At 33.3% G+C, this 14047-nt stretch overlaps 1 protein-coding gene across 2 annotated transcripts in view; it reads right to left on the bottom strand.

Annotated features, from left to right (window-relative positions):
- The window catches only part of SPATA17 (spermatogenesis associated 17), a 193434-nt gene that overhangs the window by 135016 nt on the left and 44371 nt on the right, over positions 1–14047 (bottom strand). For both annotated transcript variants that reach the window (XM_036931603.2, XM_036931593.2), the window contains exon 5: positions 12458–12561. In XM_036931603.2, the coding sequence (XP_036787498.1) occupies positions 12458–12561 (104 nt within the window). The remainder of the gene's footprint in view (positions 1–12457; positions 12562–14047) is intronic.

Raw genomic sequence — 14047 nt, forward strand, 5'->3', positions numbered from 1 at the left:
GACTGCTTGTAAGAAGTAAATGGGTTTCTCAAACTTTATTTCTCCCTTTGACTGATTTCGATTTCAAAGGTATTTTGCCCCAGGATTTTTTTCCACCCAGAGTTACAGGAGGGAAGACAGAAATTCACTAACCTGCTAAATTTTTCCAGCTTCGATTTTATTGTTTAAACATTACACATTTGGCTGGGTCTGGTAATTCCAATATATTAAAGCTTTGTGATTCTGTTTCTATTATCTATTTTAAATTTTACTTATTTATTTTTGCTGCTTCTCACTCATGGTGTTTCTGTTTTTCTAAATTCCTGGTACTCCCATTGCATAAAACATTGTATTTGCAAAACAATTTGTAAGAATAATATTAGGACTAGAATTATGGTATTTCTTTCAGTGAGGCTTTCTATACACTTCTGTCAGCTTCCTGGATCATATTAGTCTGGGAGCTTCTAAGTTCAAGACTTGAGGTCCTCTAAATCACCCAGATAACTGGAAGTTCAACTACAAATCTCAAATTAGGCTACTTATTTCCATTGTTACTTATTTAAGGTTTTGGCTTTTTAGAATTCTGGCTGAAAAAAACAGGGTGGGGTTAATCATAATTCCTATACAGTTAGTTGCCCTGAGTTGGAATTTGCTTTCCACCTGATCCAGCAAGGCTGCCAAAAGCAAAGCCTGTTTTTTTTTAGGCAGGGAGATGTTCTTTCAGACAGGCAGATGTGCCTTCCAGGCAAAAGTGGGTTGGGTGCAGACTTACATCTGGGTACTCACCTTCTCCTACACTTCAGTCAGTATAGTATTTATGATGTTGACAGCTCTCTGATGCTTAGATGTCATCATGAGGATGGTTGGTCCGGATTACTTAGCCATCATGAGACAAGATAACATCGCTCATCAGATCTTTGTCTAGGGCTCACATACTTGTCAAGGCCCGGGGTTTATTTCCAGCTAAGGCCCTAAACTTCATAGCCACTGCTCATAACCACATCAGTCTGAGGTATAGAAGCAGTTTGAGTTTTTAGAAATAACATTTGATTCCAAATTATTGGGCCCTCATTATATACACTGTACACAGAGCCCACTTCACTTAGAAAGCAGTATTACCTTCCATTATGCTTACATACTGGATACTTCTTGTCCAAGTTCATCTATTTCTCATAGGAATTTGCTGAAAGAGGTAAGGAGAAGGCAGCATATGCCAAAATTTTGATATGTACCTATTATTTTAATTAATGTCAAAGCCTCAGTTGTTAACTGTCTGCATCACATGGTAGAATAGATAGGGGATCTGAAAAATATTTTATATTATCTAACAATGGTTTCTAATCTGATACCAAATTGCCTCTAATATTCAAATTCCCATTTTAAGTTCTGTTCCTTTTAATATTGGTCATAACCAAGTCACATGGTATCTTCATTATTACCAGGAAGTCTAAGAAAGTGAGTTTTTAGTTTTCTAGCCCCAACAGCAGAGAAAAAAATTTATAAGAAGCTTGAAATGAGTGTGTGGGTAAAATTGCAATATTTCCAGATCTCTCATCTGGCCTTAGCACATCTCCATATCAGTAGGTGTTTTCAAGGGGTCAAGAGAAGTAGCCATCTCCATATCAATAGGTGATTGCAAGGTGGGTGGAGAGCGAGTGGGCACTGGGACCAGAGAGTTTTTTGGGGGATCTTTTTGCAGTCAGGTCATAAGAGACACAGGTGAGCAGAAGTAGGTGACTGCTTGTAGGCAATAAACAGGTTTCTCCCACTTTATTTCTCCCTTTGAATGATTTCAGCTTCAAAAGTTATTTGCTCCAGTCTGGGAACATATTACTTCCCCCAACGCCACTCCCCCCAACTTACAGAGTTTAAGTGAGCCTAGTTATACTATATGCCACAATTGAAATACAACTGATGTAATTGTAATAATTCAAAAGTACGAAAGGAAAGTGTTTTAATTAAAAGAAAAAAAAATGACTTAAACCTCCAGATCAGATCCGCCACTACTTAGGTAGATGTGTGACGCTACCCAAGTTACTTAAGTCTGAGTTTTTGTTTTTCATCTTTAAAATGTAGTAATATACATTCCAAAGGGGATTGGGTGGAGAGATAACACATAAAACAGTATGAACATAAGAGGTGTTTTAAAATACGATTTACTGTGATTACAGCCTAATTCCTGATCTCATTTTTTACAATATCTAAATTTGGTTATATAAAATTTTAGCTTGATAATTAGTACATTCTGATTACTACATACCAGATTTATCATTCTCTTGTTACTTATCAAAACCACATAGATAGATCAACAGCCAGAAATTTTTGATATGTCTTTAAAGCATTTTTGTCTATATTTGCATCACTTAACAACTACTCAGTTCTAATGCTTTTTGTCTACACTGCGCATGTGTCTAAAGAGGAAGTTATTATTGAGAATGTATTCAATATTGATAGACCAGTTAATAATCTAGATTCTTACTGTTTATATTAGTATTCTCTCACTTAGTATTAATTGACTTTAAAATGAAGTTAGTGAAGGTTCTGAAGACAACAAAAGGAGGGCAAATAACCATAGTACTCTATAGATTTTTATTCTAGTAGTTACTGCTTTGATGTTTTTGGGGGCTGTGCATGTTAACCAATCTGAAAGGACATGCTGATTCCTTTCATGTTTCTACTTCTTTGCTAATTAAAGCACAATTGGAAAAGTGCTGCCTAGATAGCTTAATGTATTAAAAGTCTTCAACTCTACAGAGAACTAGAAATCTATGTAGCACTGTTTCCCTGATGCAGAATATTAAGTGATCTCAATGTTCTTTAGTTTTGTCATTAGCCTAATGCATTTGTTGACTCTGTATGATTTTCTGCCAGAGCAAGATTACTGAAAGACTATAAAAGTGGTCATACTGAGGCTCCCAGATAACCATTATAAGGATGAAAGATTATGTTCAAAGCTTTTGAATTGCATTTCCTAGAAACTAGACACATATTCATAAAAACCACTCAAAAGTTTTTTTGCCTTATCTTGAAAACAAATGCAAATTAACAGATTACAAAGAGCATTTAACTCAAAGATTGATACAAATATTTTGAAACAACAAGCTGTTAACTGTTAATTCTGGATTGTGACTATCATCACTGGGACCAAACAGCGACAGTTTAACAGGCAATACAACATAGAGGAACTGTGAATTTTCAGATCTAAGAATTTCTCATAGTTCAACAGGAAGCTTCTCCCATAAAAGTAACAGTAATTGGCAAAGAACAGAAAGTCAGTTTTTAAAATGCTGCATTAAGGATATGGATGTATGGATTTCTGAATAAGCAAAGAAACCAAGCACACAGCCCAATCTATGCCAACATGGCAAAGCTGCCTAGGGATTTGAAAGGACTACAGGTTGTTCTCATAAATGTGTTATATCATCAGCCCTACACACATCATAAAAAGTTGATAATTCATCTTAATAGATTCTGCCTTTACCAATTTAGCATTTTGACAAACATGTCAATGAATCCAAGAGCTCTTAAATATAATAGTAAAATTAGAATAATGGTCATATTCGTGGTAAATCCATTAGTCATTCATTCTTCTCCAGAACCTTGGAAAACCAATTTAATGATTTGCTACTTCTGAGAAAACCTTTTCTGTCTATGAGAATGCAAAGCAATCTTTATATGCTTCAGGAGTACATAAGATAGTTCAATAATATCTTTAAATTTAAAAAAATATTTAATTTAATATTTTTAAATTTCATGATAGACTTAAAGCACTTTAACTTTAGAATAATTAAGGTTTTTAAATACACAATATTTTTAAATTTTTTATATTTATATAAATATATTAAATGTATATTAAATACATATATTAAATGTAGTATTTAAATATAAATATATTTAAATATTAAGTATTTAAATATTTTAAAATGTAAATAATGATATAATGTGCATATATATTTAAATATATGCAAAACCCTTGACTTGCATATATGATCATATTCATCTTGGTCGTGGTAAATGACAATTCTATACCATCTAGGTACTGTGCATCTCTTACAACATAGATTATTCTTATTTAAATTTTTCTAGAACCTTTGTGGCACTCAAAATGCTTTGAGTTTTGTTGTAATACACAGATTTTGTGTTTTTTAAATATTTATTTCTATATTAAGCAAGTGATCTCAGATTTAAAGGGAAATTGGAAATCATCTATTTTGTTATCAAATACAGAAATCCTTTCTATATGAGTCCTGACATTTTAGATGAATCCTTTGTCAGAGTATTTCATACTTCAAAATCAACCTATTACTGAATAGCTCTATAAGAAATATATTTTTCATGTTGGACTGAAACCTACCCATTTGTCTTAATTTTTTTCCTTTTTTATAAATGTAGTACATAATGATTCTTTAGAATTTGAAGACAACTATCACGCCTTCCTTTAGGCTTTTGTTTTCCAGTCTCAGCTAACTGTATTATTTCCAAACACCTTAAATTCTGGGTTGCCTTCTGCTGGATGCACATTTATTTTTGTAATTGTTCAACTGAGTCTATCTGAGTTAAAATATAGTCCAATTAAGAAACTTTTACTTTCTGAGATCTTTCCATCACATACTGGAAAGTGCACTATTTTTTAGGTCATAAGATTTAGAATCTCATCTCGATTCTACTAAGATTTAGCAACTTAACATTGAGCTACACACCTACATGGCCACACACTTTGTTTCCTTAGCACATACACACAGAGAATGCCAGCATCTAGATTTTGACCTCTTAATTAAGGTATCAATGTGTGGTTTCTGAAGAAATGGGGAGTAAAGGCATAGGACTCAGAGTATGGTAACTTATGGGTGTGAAGCATAAGGAAACTTCTCTCACCCTTCATCCCAGTGGACTTACTCCCTCAATAGAGCACCAGAAATTTCTTTGGAGAAGCTAAATAGCCTAAGAAAAATACCTCCTCATACTGGCATTTGGCATACCCTAGTGAAAGGAGTCAGCTCCCTGTCTAATCACTTTAAAAGCAAATGAAGCATACCAGTCAATAAAATCTGCTTATATATGTATACATTCAAACTGGCATTTCTATTTCTCATGTTCATATATTAACAAATAGTTGTGTGAGAAAAGATTCCAACATAAACGGGAAGAAAAAAATAATCCATTGGGGGGAAAAAAAAAACACCCTAGAGAAAATCGGTAACACAGAGACTGAATAACACTTAATCTCTAAACAAGAATGATTATCTATGATGATTATTTTTAATTTGCCACACGCTCAATCCATTCTACACATTTCTGTGCCTTAGACTGTGGTCAAGAAAGCTAAGCCCTACAAACTGTAACAGTTTGGCTGGTTTCTAGGTGGGTTTAGTCTAACAGAAGATTAAAGTTTAGGAGGAAGAAACTGGGGGTGAGTTTTTCTGCCTATTTTTTTCTCTTTCCTTTGGTGTCACACACCTCTGGCAATAGCTGCATTTCTCCACAAGTATAGTTCATGGCCAGGGGGGTGCTTGTAAACTTCTCCTTGGCTCTTGCTATAACTACTAATGACATTTCCTCCTCTTAACTCCTCTATCCTGACAGTAGCAACATCCCACTGTTGCTGGTCTCTGGATGCTAAAACATCCCTTGCTGAACCCTTAGCCCCGCCCCCATCTCTGCAGTCATCCTTCCATTTAACTTTCTTTATTTGAGGAATAAATTCTGAAGTGGATTCTGCTTCTTGCCAAAACCTTAACTGTTTCAATATTCTTAGAGATATATGAGATATTTTATTAGTAAAATCAGAACAGAATGTTATGAAAAAAGAATGATCAAAGCAGTAGAAATTTTACATAGAAGTTAAAAATTATTGCTACAATTAAAATTTCAGTGAGTAGAAAATAAGTCTTTCACAAAAATAGAGTAGGAAGACAAAGACTGGCAGTGAAGGAAGGGACAAAAAGTTAAAGAGATTTAACACATTACTTCTGGAGGTTCAAATTCCAGCCAATAAGAAACATATGAAGAAAGAATAGAAGAAAACAGAAATGAAATTATCACAGAATTAATCCAAGAAAACATTGTAGGACTAAACATTCCATTGATTGCTCAGAACAACGGATGCAAAATACCCATAAAAGTCACAATTCTGAGAAATTTCAAAAGTTTCAGGGAAAAAAAATTTCAAAACATCCTGTAATAACCATGAAAATGTACCACTGGATCCATCAATATGTTCATTACCAAGGTCACACCTCTCTTAGGTCACTTGTAGCCAGTGACTGAGAATGGTGGGAATCTAAAGCAGGAGCATTGTGGAGAGGCAGCAGACTCCTCCAAAGGGTAATTTTGGCTTAAGGACAATTTGTTGACCTTTTTAAAAATGTACCGCAGTCTCAGTCTCTTTTGAATCTTCCTTCCTTCTTTCTTTTCATGGGTGTCAGACCTGTATTATCGAATAAAGGTTTCTCCTACCTCCACCAGCTTCTTGCCCCAATAAACTCTTGTACATCTTAATTTCATCTTAGCACATGGTTTCTGATGAACTTGAACACATTGAAAAAGGGGGGAAAACATCAATCACTTCGAAAGGAAGGAGAAACAGAATAGTGAATAGTTGTAACTTTGAATGTTCACAAGCAATGGAGCAGTGACTGCAAAATTCTAAGGAAAAATGATTTGTGATCTAGAATGTTATACCCAGCCAAACTACTAATCAAGTTTGAGAACAGAATAAGATATATTTAAAACAAGCAAAGACTCTAAAATTTGCCTTCCATACATTATTATTTAGTAAATCATGAACAGGTAACACAGATCCACAAAATAGTGGGACCAGCCTAGGAGAAAGAAAATAAAAAGATGCCTTCTCAAAGAAATTTGTATCATGTCTAGAGAAAATGCAGTCTATTTGAAAGAGGATAATGGAGAGGCCTAAGAGGCTCCAGAGGAAAAGGGGACTTAATGGATTTCTTCATAAGAAAGAATACCTATAAAATAATTAATGGAAGATATAATTTGCATATCAGGCTAGAGGAAAAAAATAAGAAATTAACAAAAATATTAGACTAAAGTAAATATACTCATTCTACAATAATTTTCTTTTGAAGGAACCCTACTTTCATAATCAGAATAATACAAACACTGATAAAGATTTATTTAAAAATAGATGGAAGTGGAGGTGGGAAGTATAATAGAGTTAAATCCTCATCTACCATATAAACATGAAAGTAAATGAAAAAATTTAAAGGTGTAAAAACAGACCATATCAGATAAGCATATAATTTAAATACATTGAGTATAAAAAGAAATAGTTAAAAGAAAACAGTGGCTACTGCTAGAGATCCGGTAAAAAGTTAAAATATGTGGTCTTTAGTCAATGAGTTCTTTCATTTATCCTGATGTTTTCAAGGTTCTTTCATTTGGCAAGGAAATTCCTTTATCTGTTATAAAAATGTGATAGTAGATAATATATGTAGAAATATGCTTGTATTGTTTTCTGTTGATATACACACACAAATCTTTTTAAATATGTTGACATGCCTAGTCTTTTTTACTTAAAAAAAGGTAAAAGAATTCTAAATTAAAAAGGAAACCCTAAGTCATTGTTTTCATTTATTACATCTTTCCCAACTTTGTACTATGTTCCATTCTTTGCTTTTCCTTCACGTTCTCTCCAAGACATTTTTAGCCATGGCTTAACAGCATGAAATACTGATGATTTGTAATGCACATGGCAACCACTGTTTCTACAAATTCTTTTAAAATATATAAGCTAATTCATGAAATTTTATGCTTGCTTACTCTGAATTAAAAATAGCCTCCTATAAAATTGGATGTTCTTTATACAACATCACAGGGTGGTGTATGTTTATGAATATTGGCTTTTTTTCCTACCTTGTTCTTGATGATAATAACTACTATTTGTTGACTGCCAATTATATGACCAGTATTTGATCTATTGAATGCCTCACAAACAATCTTCAAAGTTAATATCGCTGCTCCAAGGTATACATGAAGAAATCTAATATCTGTAATATTAAGGTACTATAATTAGTTCAAGGCTATACAACTAGAAAGTGACAGAACCATGACTCTAATGCATGTTGATTTGACTCCAAAGTCAACATACCTATAGCCATTTGTGTCTCAAATTTGTTGTCTTAAAGCTTTCATGATGTAACCAAGAGAAATGATAACGTATGTCCACAGCAAAACTTGTATATGAATGTTCACAGAACTATTATTCATAATAGTCAAAAAGTGGAAATAATTCAAATGTCTATCAACTGATCAATGGATAATCAGTGGTTTATCCATAGAATAAAATATTAATTGGCAAGAAAAAGAAATAAAATATTGATATACGCTACAATATGAAAGAACCTTTAAAACATCAGGCTAAATGAAAGAAATCATTCATTTAAAGACCACATATTTTAAGATCCAATTTATAGGAAATGTGCAGAAGAGGCAAATCTATGGACAGAAGAAAATAGATTAGTGGCTGCCTAAGGCTGAGTAGAAATAGGAGGATTTGTCAGGGTGGGTAAGTACTAAAGGATATAGGATTTCTTTTTAGGGTAATGAAAATGTTTTAAATTGACTCTGGCAATGGTTGCACAGCTTTGTGGATATACTTACCACCACAGAGTAGAACACTTTAAACTGATGAACTATATGGTATGTGAATTACATCTCAATAAAGCTATTACAATGAAACAAAGCAAACAAATATACAAATATATGCTTAAAAATTTTTTTCATGATACAGAAAAGGTAGCTAAAGTATAATACCCATAAAAATCTTTCTAGCCAAAGCACGCTACACAAAATCAACATTAGGAAAAACTAAATTGCATTGATGAATGAAAAATGTACATTCAAAATAGAGCTATTAGTATGAGATATTAACAACCAACAACTACCCTGAAGCATTAAACTTAGGGAATATGTTACTTTTTAGCTTGAATTTCTGTCAACAAAAAAGCCAGTTTTCTGTACTCCGAGTGAATAGTGTTTTATTAATGCTACCAATCTGTAACTCTGTAGCTAATTTTTAATTTCATTATAAAATTTTCTTATTCATAACCTGGGCAGCTTTTGCATATCAGGCTAGGTATTACAAAAGAACAGGTCTACCAAGTGCAAGTTCAGCCTTAAATTAATCAATTTCATTTAATGAGAATTCATTCTTGGTTACAAAAATATATTCTTGTATATGTATACAAAAGTTTTTACCCTTAACTACAGAGTTGATCAACTATTTCTATTAATAAAAGAGCAGATAAACTGAAGTTAAGCCCAAAGTTGCCTAGCGTCTACACTATTCAAATGCAAACCATTCTGATGTAAAATATATTTTACCAATTTATTTTTTCTTTAAATGACTTTCCCCTATCCAAAGACAGAGGAATGTACCTGATCTTTCATATTCTCTTTGGAATTCAGAAACTATACATTTTAGTGCTTGCTTGGATCAGTAATCAGGATAAATCATAATTGCTTTAACACAATTTAAAGTTTGAAACATAATTTTGTAAAGACATCACATAAAATTATTGCCCTAAGTAAATGCAGAGTAAATTTTGTCTAAGGCAAAACGCTGTAAATCAGCACGCTTACTGAGTAAATACTTTATGCAAGTCACTCAGTGTAGAAAGTAGCCTCTAAAATAGCCTCAAACATCCCTGCTCTGGTATTCATCCCTTGACTGTTGGATGGACCTAGACTCTTGCTTCAAATGAATAGAATAAAGAAAAAGTGACGGGATGTCACTTCTGGTATTAGCTTACCAAAAGACGATGGCTTCTATATTGGATGCTTTCCATGTTCTCTCATTCACTCACACTGAGGGAAGCCTATTTACATGTTATGAACAGCCCTATAGAGAAGCATATTTGACAAGAAACTAAGGGGCACAAGTGGCCAACAGCTACGGAAAGTGAGGCCATATGAGTGAGCTTGGAAGTGGATCTGCCCCCATTTGAGCCTTCACATAAGACTGCAGCTCTGACTGACAGCTCTGACTGCAGTCTCATGAGAGACTTTAACCTCGGCACAAAATATTAGTATTAACATAGTTGTAGCTATTGTGATTTATAATAAAAAATGTGTATAGGGTCTTCATCCCTGTTTCCTGGTACACAGCTCCCAAAACCTTTGGAATTTTCCCAAAGTAGTGCCTTTTTACATGTTAATTAGATGACCAGTAGCTTGGAGTTCCTTCAGGTTGGGGGCTATGTACTAGGGGAACCAATCATGTGATTAGGAGATTGGAACTTCCTGCTTTACCCCCTGGACCTCTGGCATGGGGAGAGGGGCTGGAAATTTAGCTAATAATTCTCCTCAGGAGGAAGTCCTGGGAGTCACTAATTTGTAGCCACGTTGGACAGAAATTATGCGTAACCTAGGGACCCACAGTTACAATAGGGATTTATAACTGGCATCTGAAGTTGGGGGTACAGGGAAACAGTCTTGTGAGACTGAGCCTTTAACTTCAAGGATCTGACTATTTCCAGGCAGATAATATCAGAACTGAGCTAAATTATAGGACACTTAGCTGGTATCTGAGAATTGCTTGATACGGAAAACCCACATATTTGGTGATCAGATGTGTTGAGAGTAGTGTTGAGTAGACATAAAACAGAGGTGTTTTTCCTTTTCAATAAATAATCCCCATTCCATATAATCAACTCAATTAATCTAATAAATACAGTAAAAATCTGATAACAAGAACCATGAATTGCAACACAAGAAAATCACAACTAACCATGCATATAAAAGTACATATAAATATCCTGTATAAAATATTGATATAATTTAGTGTTAATCAGAAGAAAAGCCATGGCCCAGTATTATATCTATTAATAAAAATACTTTCTATAACATGTTAACAGGTCAAAAAGGAGAAACATTATATATAATTATATTGATTGATCATGGAAAGCATTTGTTACATTCAACTTCTATTCTGGCTTAAAAACTCTTAAGAGTTGTAGAAATGAAGAATATATTTGTTATATGATAAAGAATACCACACTAAACCTAATTATCAGCACTGATAGAACAGACTTTCTGGTGACTGGAGATACTGCCAATAAAATCAGGAAGAAAACAAGGATTCATGGACACATGTGTTGAATAGAAGATACAGGCCTTTCCAAAACTGCTCCTCATTTGCTGCTTTGAGAACCTTCTCCTCTTCAGGAATGGGACCACGGTGAAGCAAGTGAGGCCTCTAAAATGTCAGATTTAAGGATGCACTCTCAGGGTTGTTCAAGTTTAGGGTTGGCTAATAATAAGGGCCTCCTTTTGTTCCTTCAGGGCCCCAGCTGCCTCATCCTAACCCCAGCCCTGCTCAAATTCCTTCTCTTGTATATTCTACTAGCTCTTTCTCCCTAACAAGCTCAAGTCTGCCATTTGCAGCCAGCCAGCCAATCTCTACAACTTTGGATTTCTTAGTTAGAAACTAAATAGCAGTCCCCTATGGCCCACATGTTTCTGAGTTTTCCAACTTCTCCCTTTGAGGAAAGCCTGCGGCAACTTCCTCAAACCTTTATTGCTGTTTCTAGAGTAATGAACTTCACAAATTCCTTATACGCACTCTCCAGAGAGCAGATCTTTTCTTTTATATGCACACCATATGTGAGAAATTTGAAAGCTGGAAATTAGTAGATATTTCTTAGAATATATATAATTTTATGGTCTGAGGCAAGACTTTTAACAATTCATTGACAATTGTTTTCTCTAGCTCAAAGAATTTTAAGAGTAAAATAAAATATATGGAAAAATTAAAACAATTACATAAATGCCAACTATTATTAATTATTATTTCCTTTTTATCTAAATATATTACAGACATATGGTCACATATGTTATTAGAACAGGGCACATTACAAGAGGAAAACACTATTTTTGAAGTAATTATTAAGAATTAATACATAGAACCTTAGTAAAGCTGACTCAGTAGTATTACAACTTTACTCTGCAGAAACCTACAGAAGACATCATCCTAGGCCTAAATCCAGGTGCTATCTTTCTATGTGTTCAGTGACATAAAAACTGACAGTAAAGCAGTCTATTTTTAAATATACTCCATATTTTCTCCATTGAGATGCAAGTTTTTGCTATTGAACATGTTTCTCAAAATATATCTTAGGCTTATCATACTTAAAGTTTCATCTTTGGAATCAAATTACAGATAAATCACCTCAGATTGAGATAATATTACTACAACTGACCTATTTTGCATAGAACCAAGATGGGCCTGCTACATACATAAATAATCTGATTTACAGTTAAGAGTAAAGATATTTAAAAATATAACAAAAATAAGTTTTTAAGGTAAACAGAATCAGGTATTTCCATCTCATCAATGTTTCTGTCTAAAATATCACTGAGTTTCAGAAAGTATTCCTAAGTATATTAATGATCAACATTCACTGAGTAGCCTTTCTAGAATTTTCACTAGGGAATCAGAGATTATACTACCTACCTAATTGCATCATTGTTCTCTGAAACAGCTCTTAGGTATTCCTTCAAATAAAAATAATTAAAGCAGTATTTCCGAATCTTATAGCCTCGCCATCGCTTCTGAATCTATTGAAATAAAAAGATAGAATATGCCAGTGAACATTTTCAAGGTAATGATGAACATTAATCAAGGTAGTGATGGATGATTACACATATGAAATACAGTCTTAGGATTTTCCACTAATATAACAGTATATATAGTTATTAATGTAGGTTGTACTCATAGATTTATAATAAAATATTGTAAGAATAAAATCTTACTTACAGGTTATTATAATTTATTTTAAAACATTTATAATTATTTACAAGTACTAGATGTGAAATTAACTATTGAATGATTAAAAATTTGTTTTACCAATTCCTATCATTTCCACTTCCTGATCAAACCAACTTTCTATTGTTCAATACCAACTGGCTTGAAGATTTGTATTTGATCTCACTGAAATTGATATTTTAAATGGGGTGTTTAAATTCACTGGTATTAAAGTCTTTAAGCAAAACATTGCCTTTTATCTTCATCATAACATTTTAATACTTCTTAACAATATTAATAGCTAATGTTTATTGAGTTCTTATTATGTGGGAGGCTATTCTAAAGGCTCAGCTTGAACATGCATTTAATCTTTGGAACACTTCTGTGCGATATTCTTACCAACTTATTTATAGATGAGAAAACTGCTAAAAAGATAAGTTACATAATTTTCCCATAATTATACAGCTATTAGTGATGGATCCAGGAATCAAACCAGACCTTCAGAGAGCACATTCTCCACATCTCTGCAATATAGAACTGGGAATAAAGTGAACTGCGATTTTCAGTGAATGAACGTTTTCATTGACAGTATCTGGATTTTTTTTAGATGAGAGGGATGTTCGGGCTCTAACAGAAAATAATTAAGTAGGCTACTAGATGCCTTATAATACCCAGAAAGCATGAGAATAAATCTATTTATGCTCTTTCTTCACTAATACAACTCTATTAGAAAAACTCATGACAAAAATAATAATATATAGATCTTAATTTTATGGAAAATGAAAAAAGAGGATACCTCAACCCTTTAAAAGAGTAGAGGAAGAAGAAATAGCATAGCAAAAACTGAAAAAACAAACCCATTAACTTCATCTTGCATAAAGATCTAACTTCATTCCCTCAAATTTTCCAGCAGTTTACATCTATTTATGAAATATGTACATATTATGGGTGAATCTCTGTTTGGATATGAAGTCCTTACAATGCTTTGCACAGTTAGCTAAGGTAAACTCACACATGTATTCTCTAAACATTATTTTTCATTGGAACAAAGTTGATACACAATATTAGACTAGTTTCAGATGTACAACATAGAGTGACTTGGTAATTACATACATTACTAATGCTTGCCCCAGTAAGGGTAAAAGTGTATTTCCTCCTATTACCATATCGAAATATTATAATATTATTGGTTATATCCTATACTAAACATTTTCTTTTAATAGGAAAATGTAAATAATATAGAGACTGTACTTAAGTCTATTAGGTTTTATCCCCAAAGCCCATGCCTTTTAAACTAAA

The sequence above is a fragment of the Manis pentadactyla genome, chromosome 19 (genome assembly GCF_030020395.1).
Source record: "Manis pentadactyla isolate mManPen7 chromosome 19, mManPen7.hap1, whole genome shotgun sequence".
Classification (NCBI taxonomy): domain Eukaryota; kingdom Metazoa; phylum Chordata; class Mammalia; order Pholidota; family Manidae; genus Manis; species Manis pentadactyla.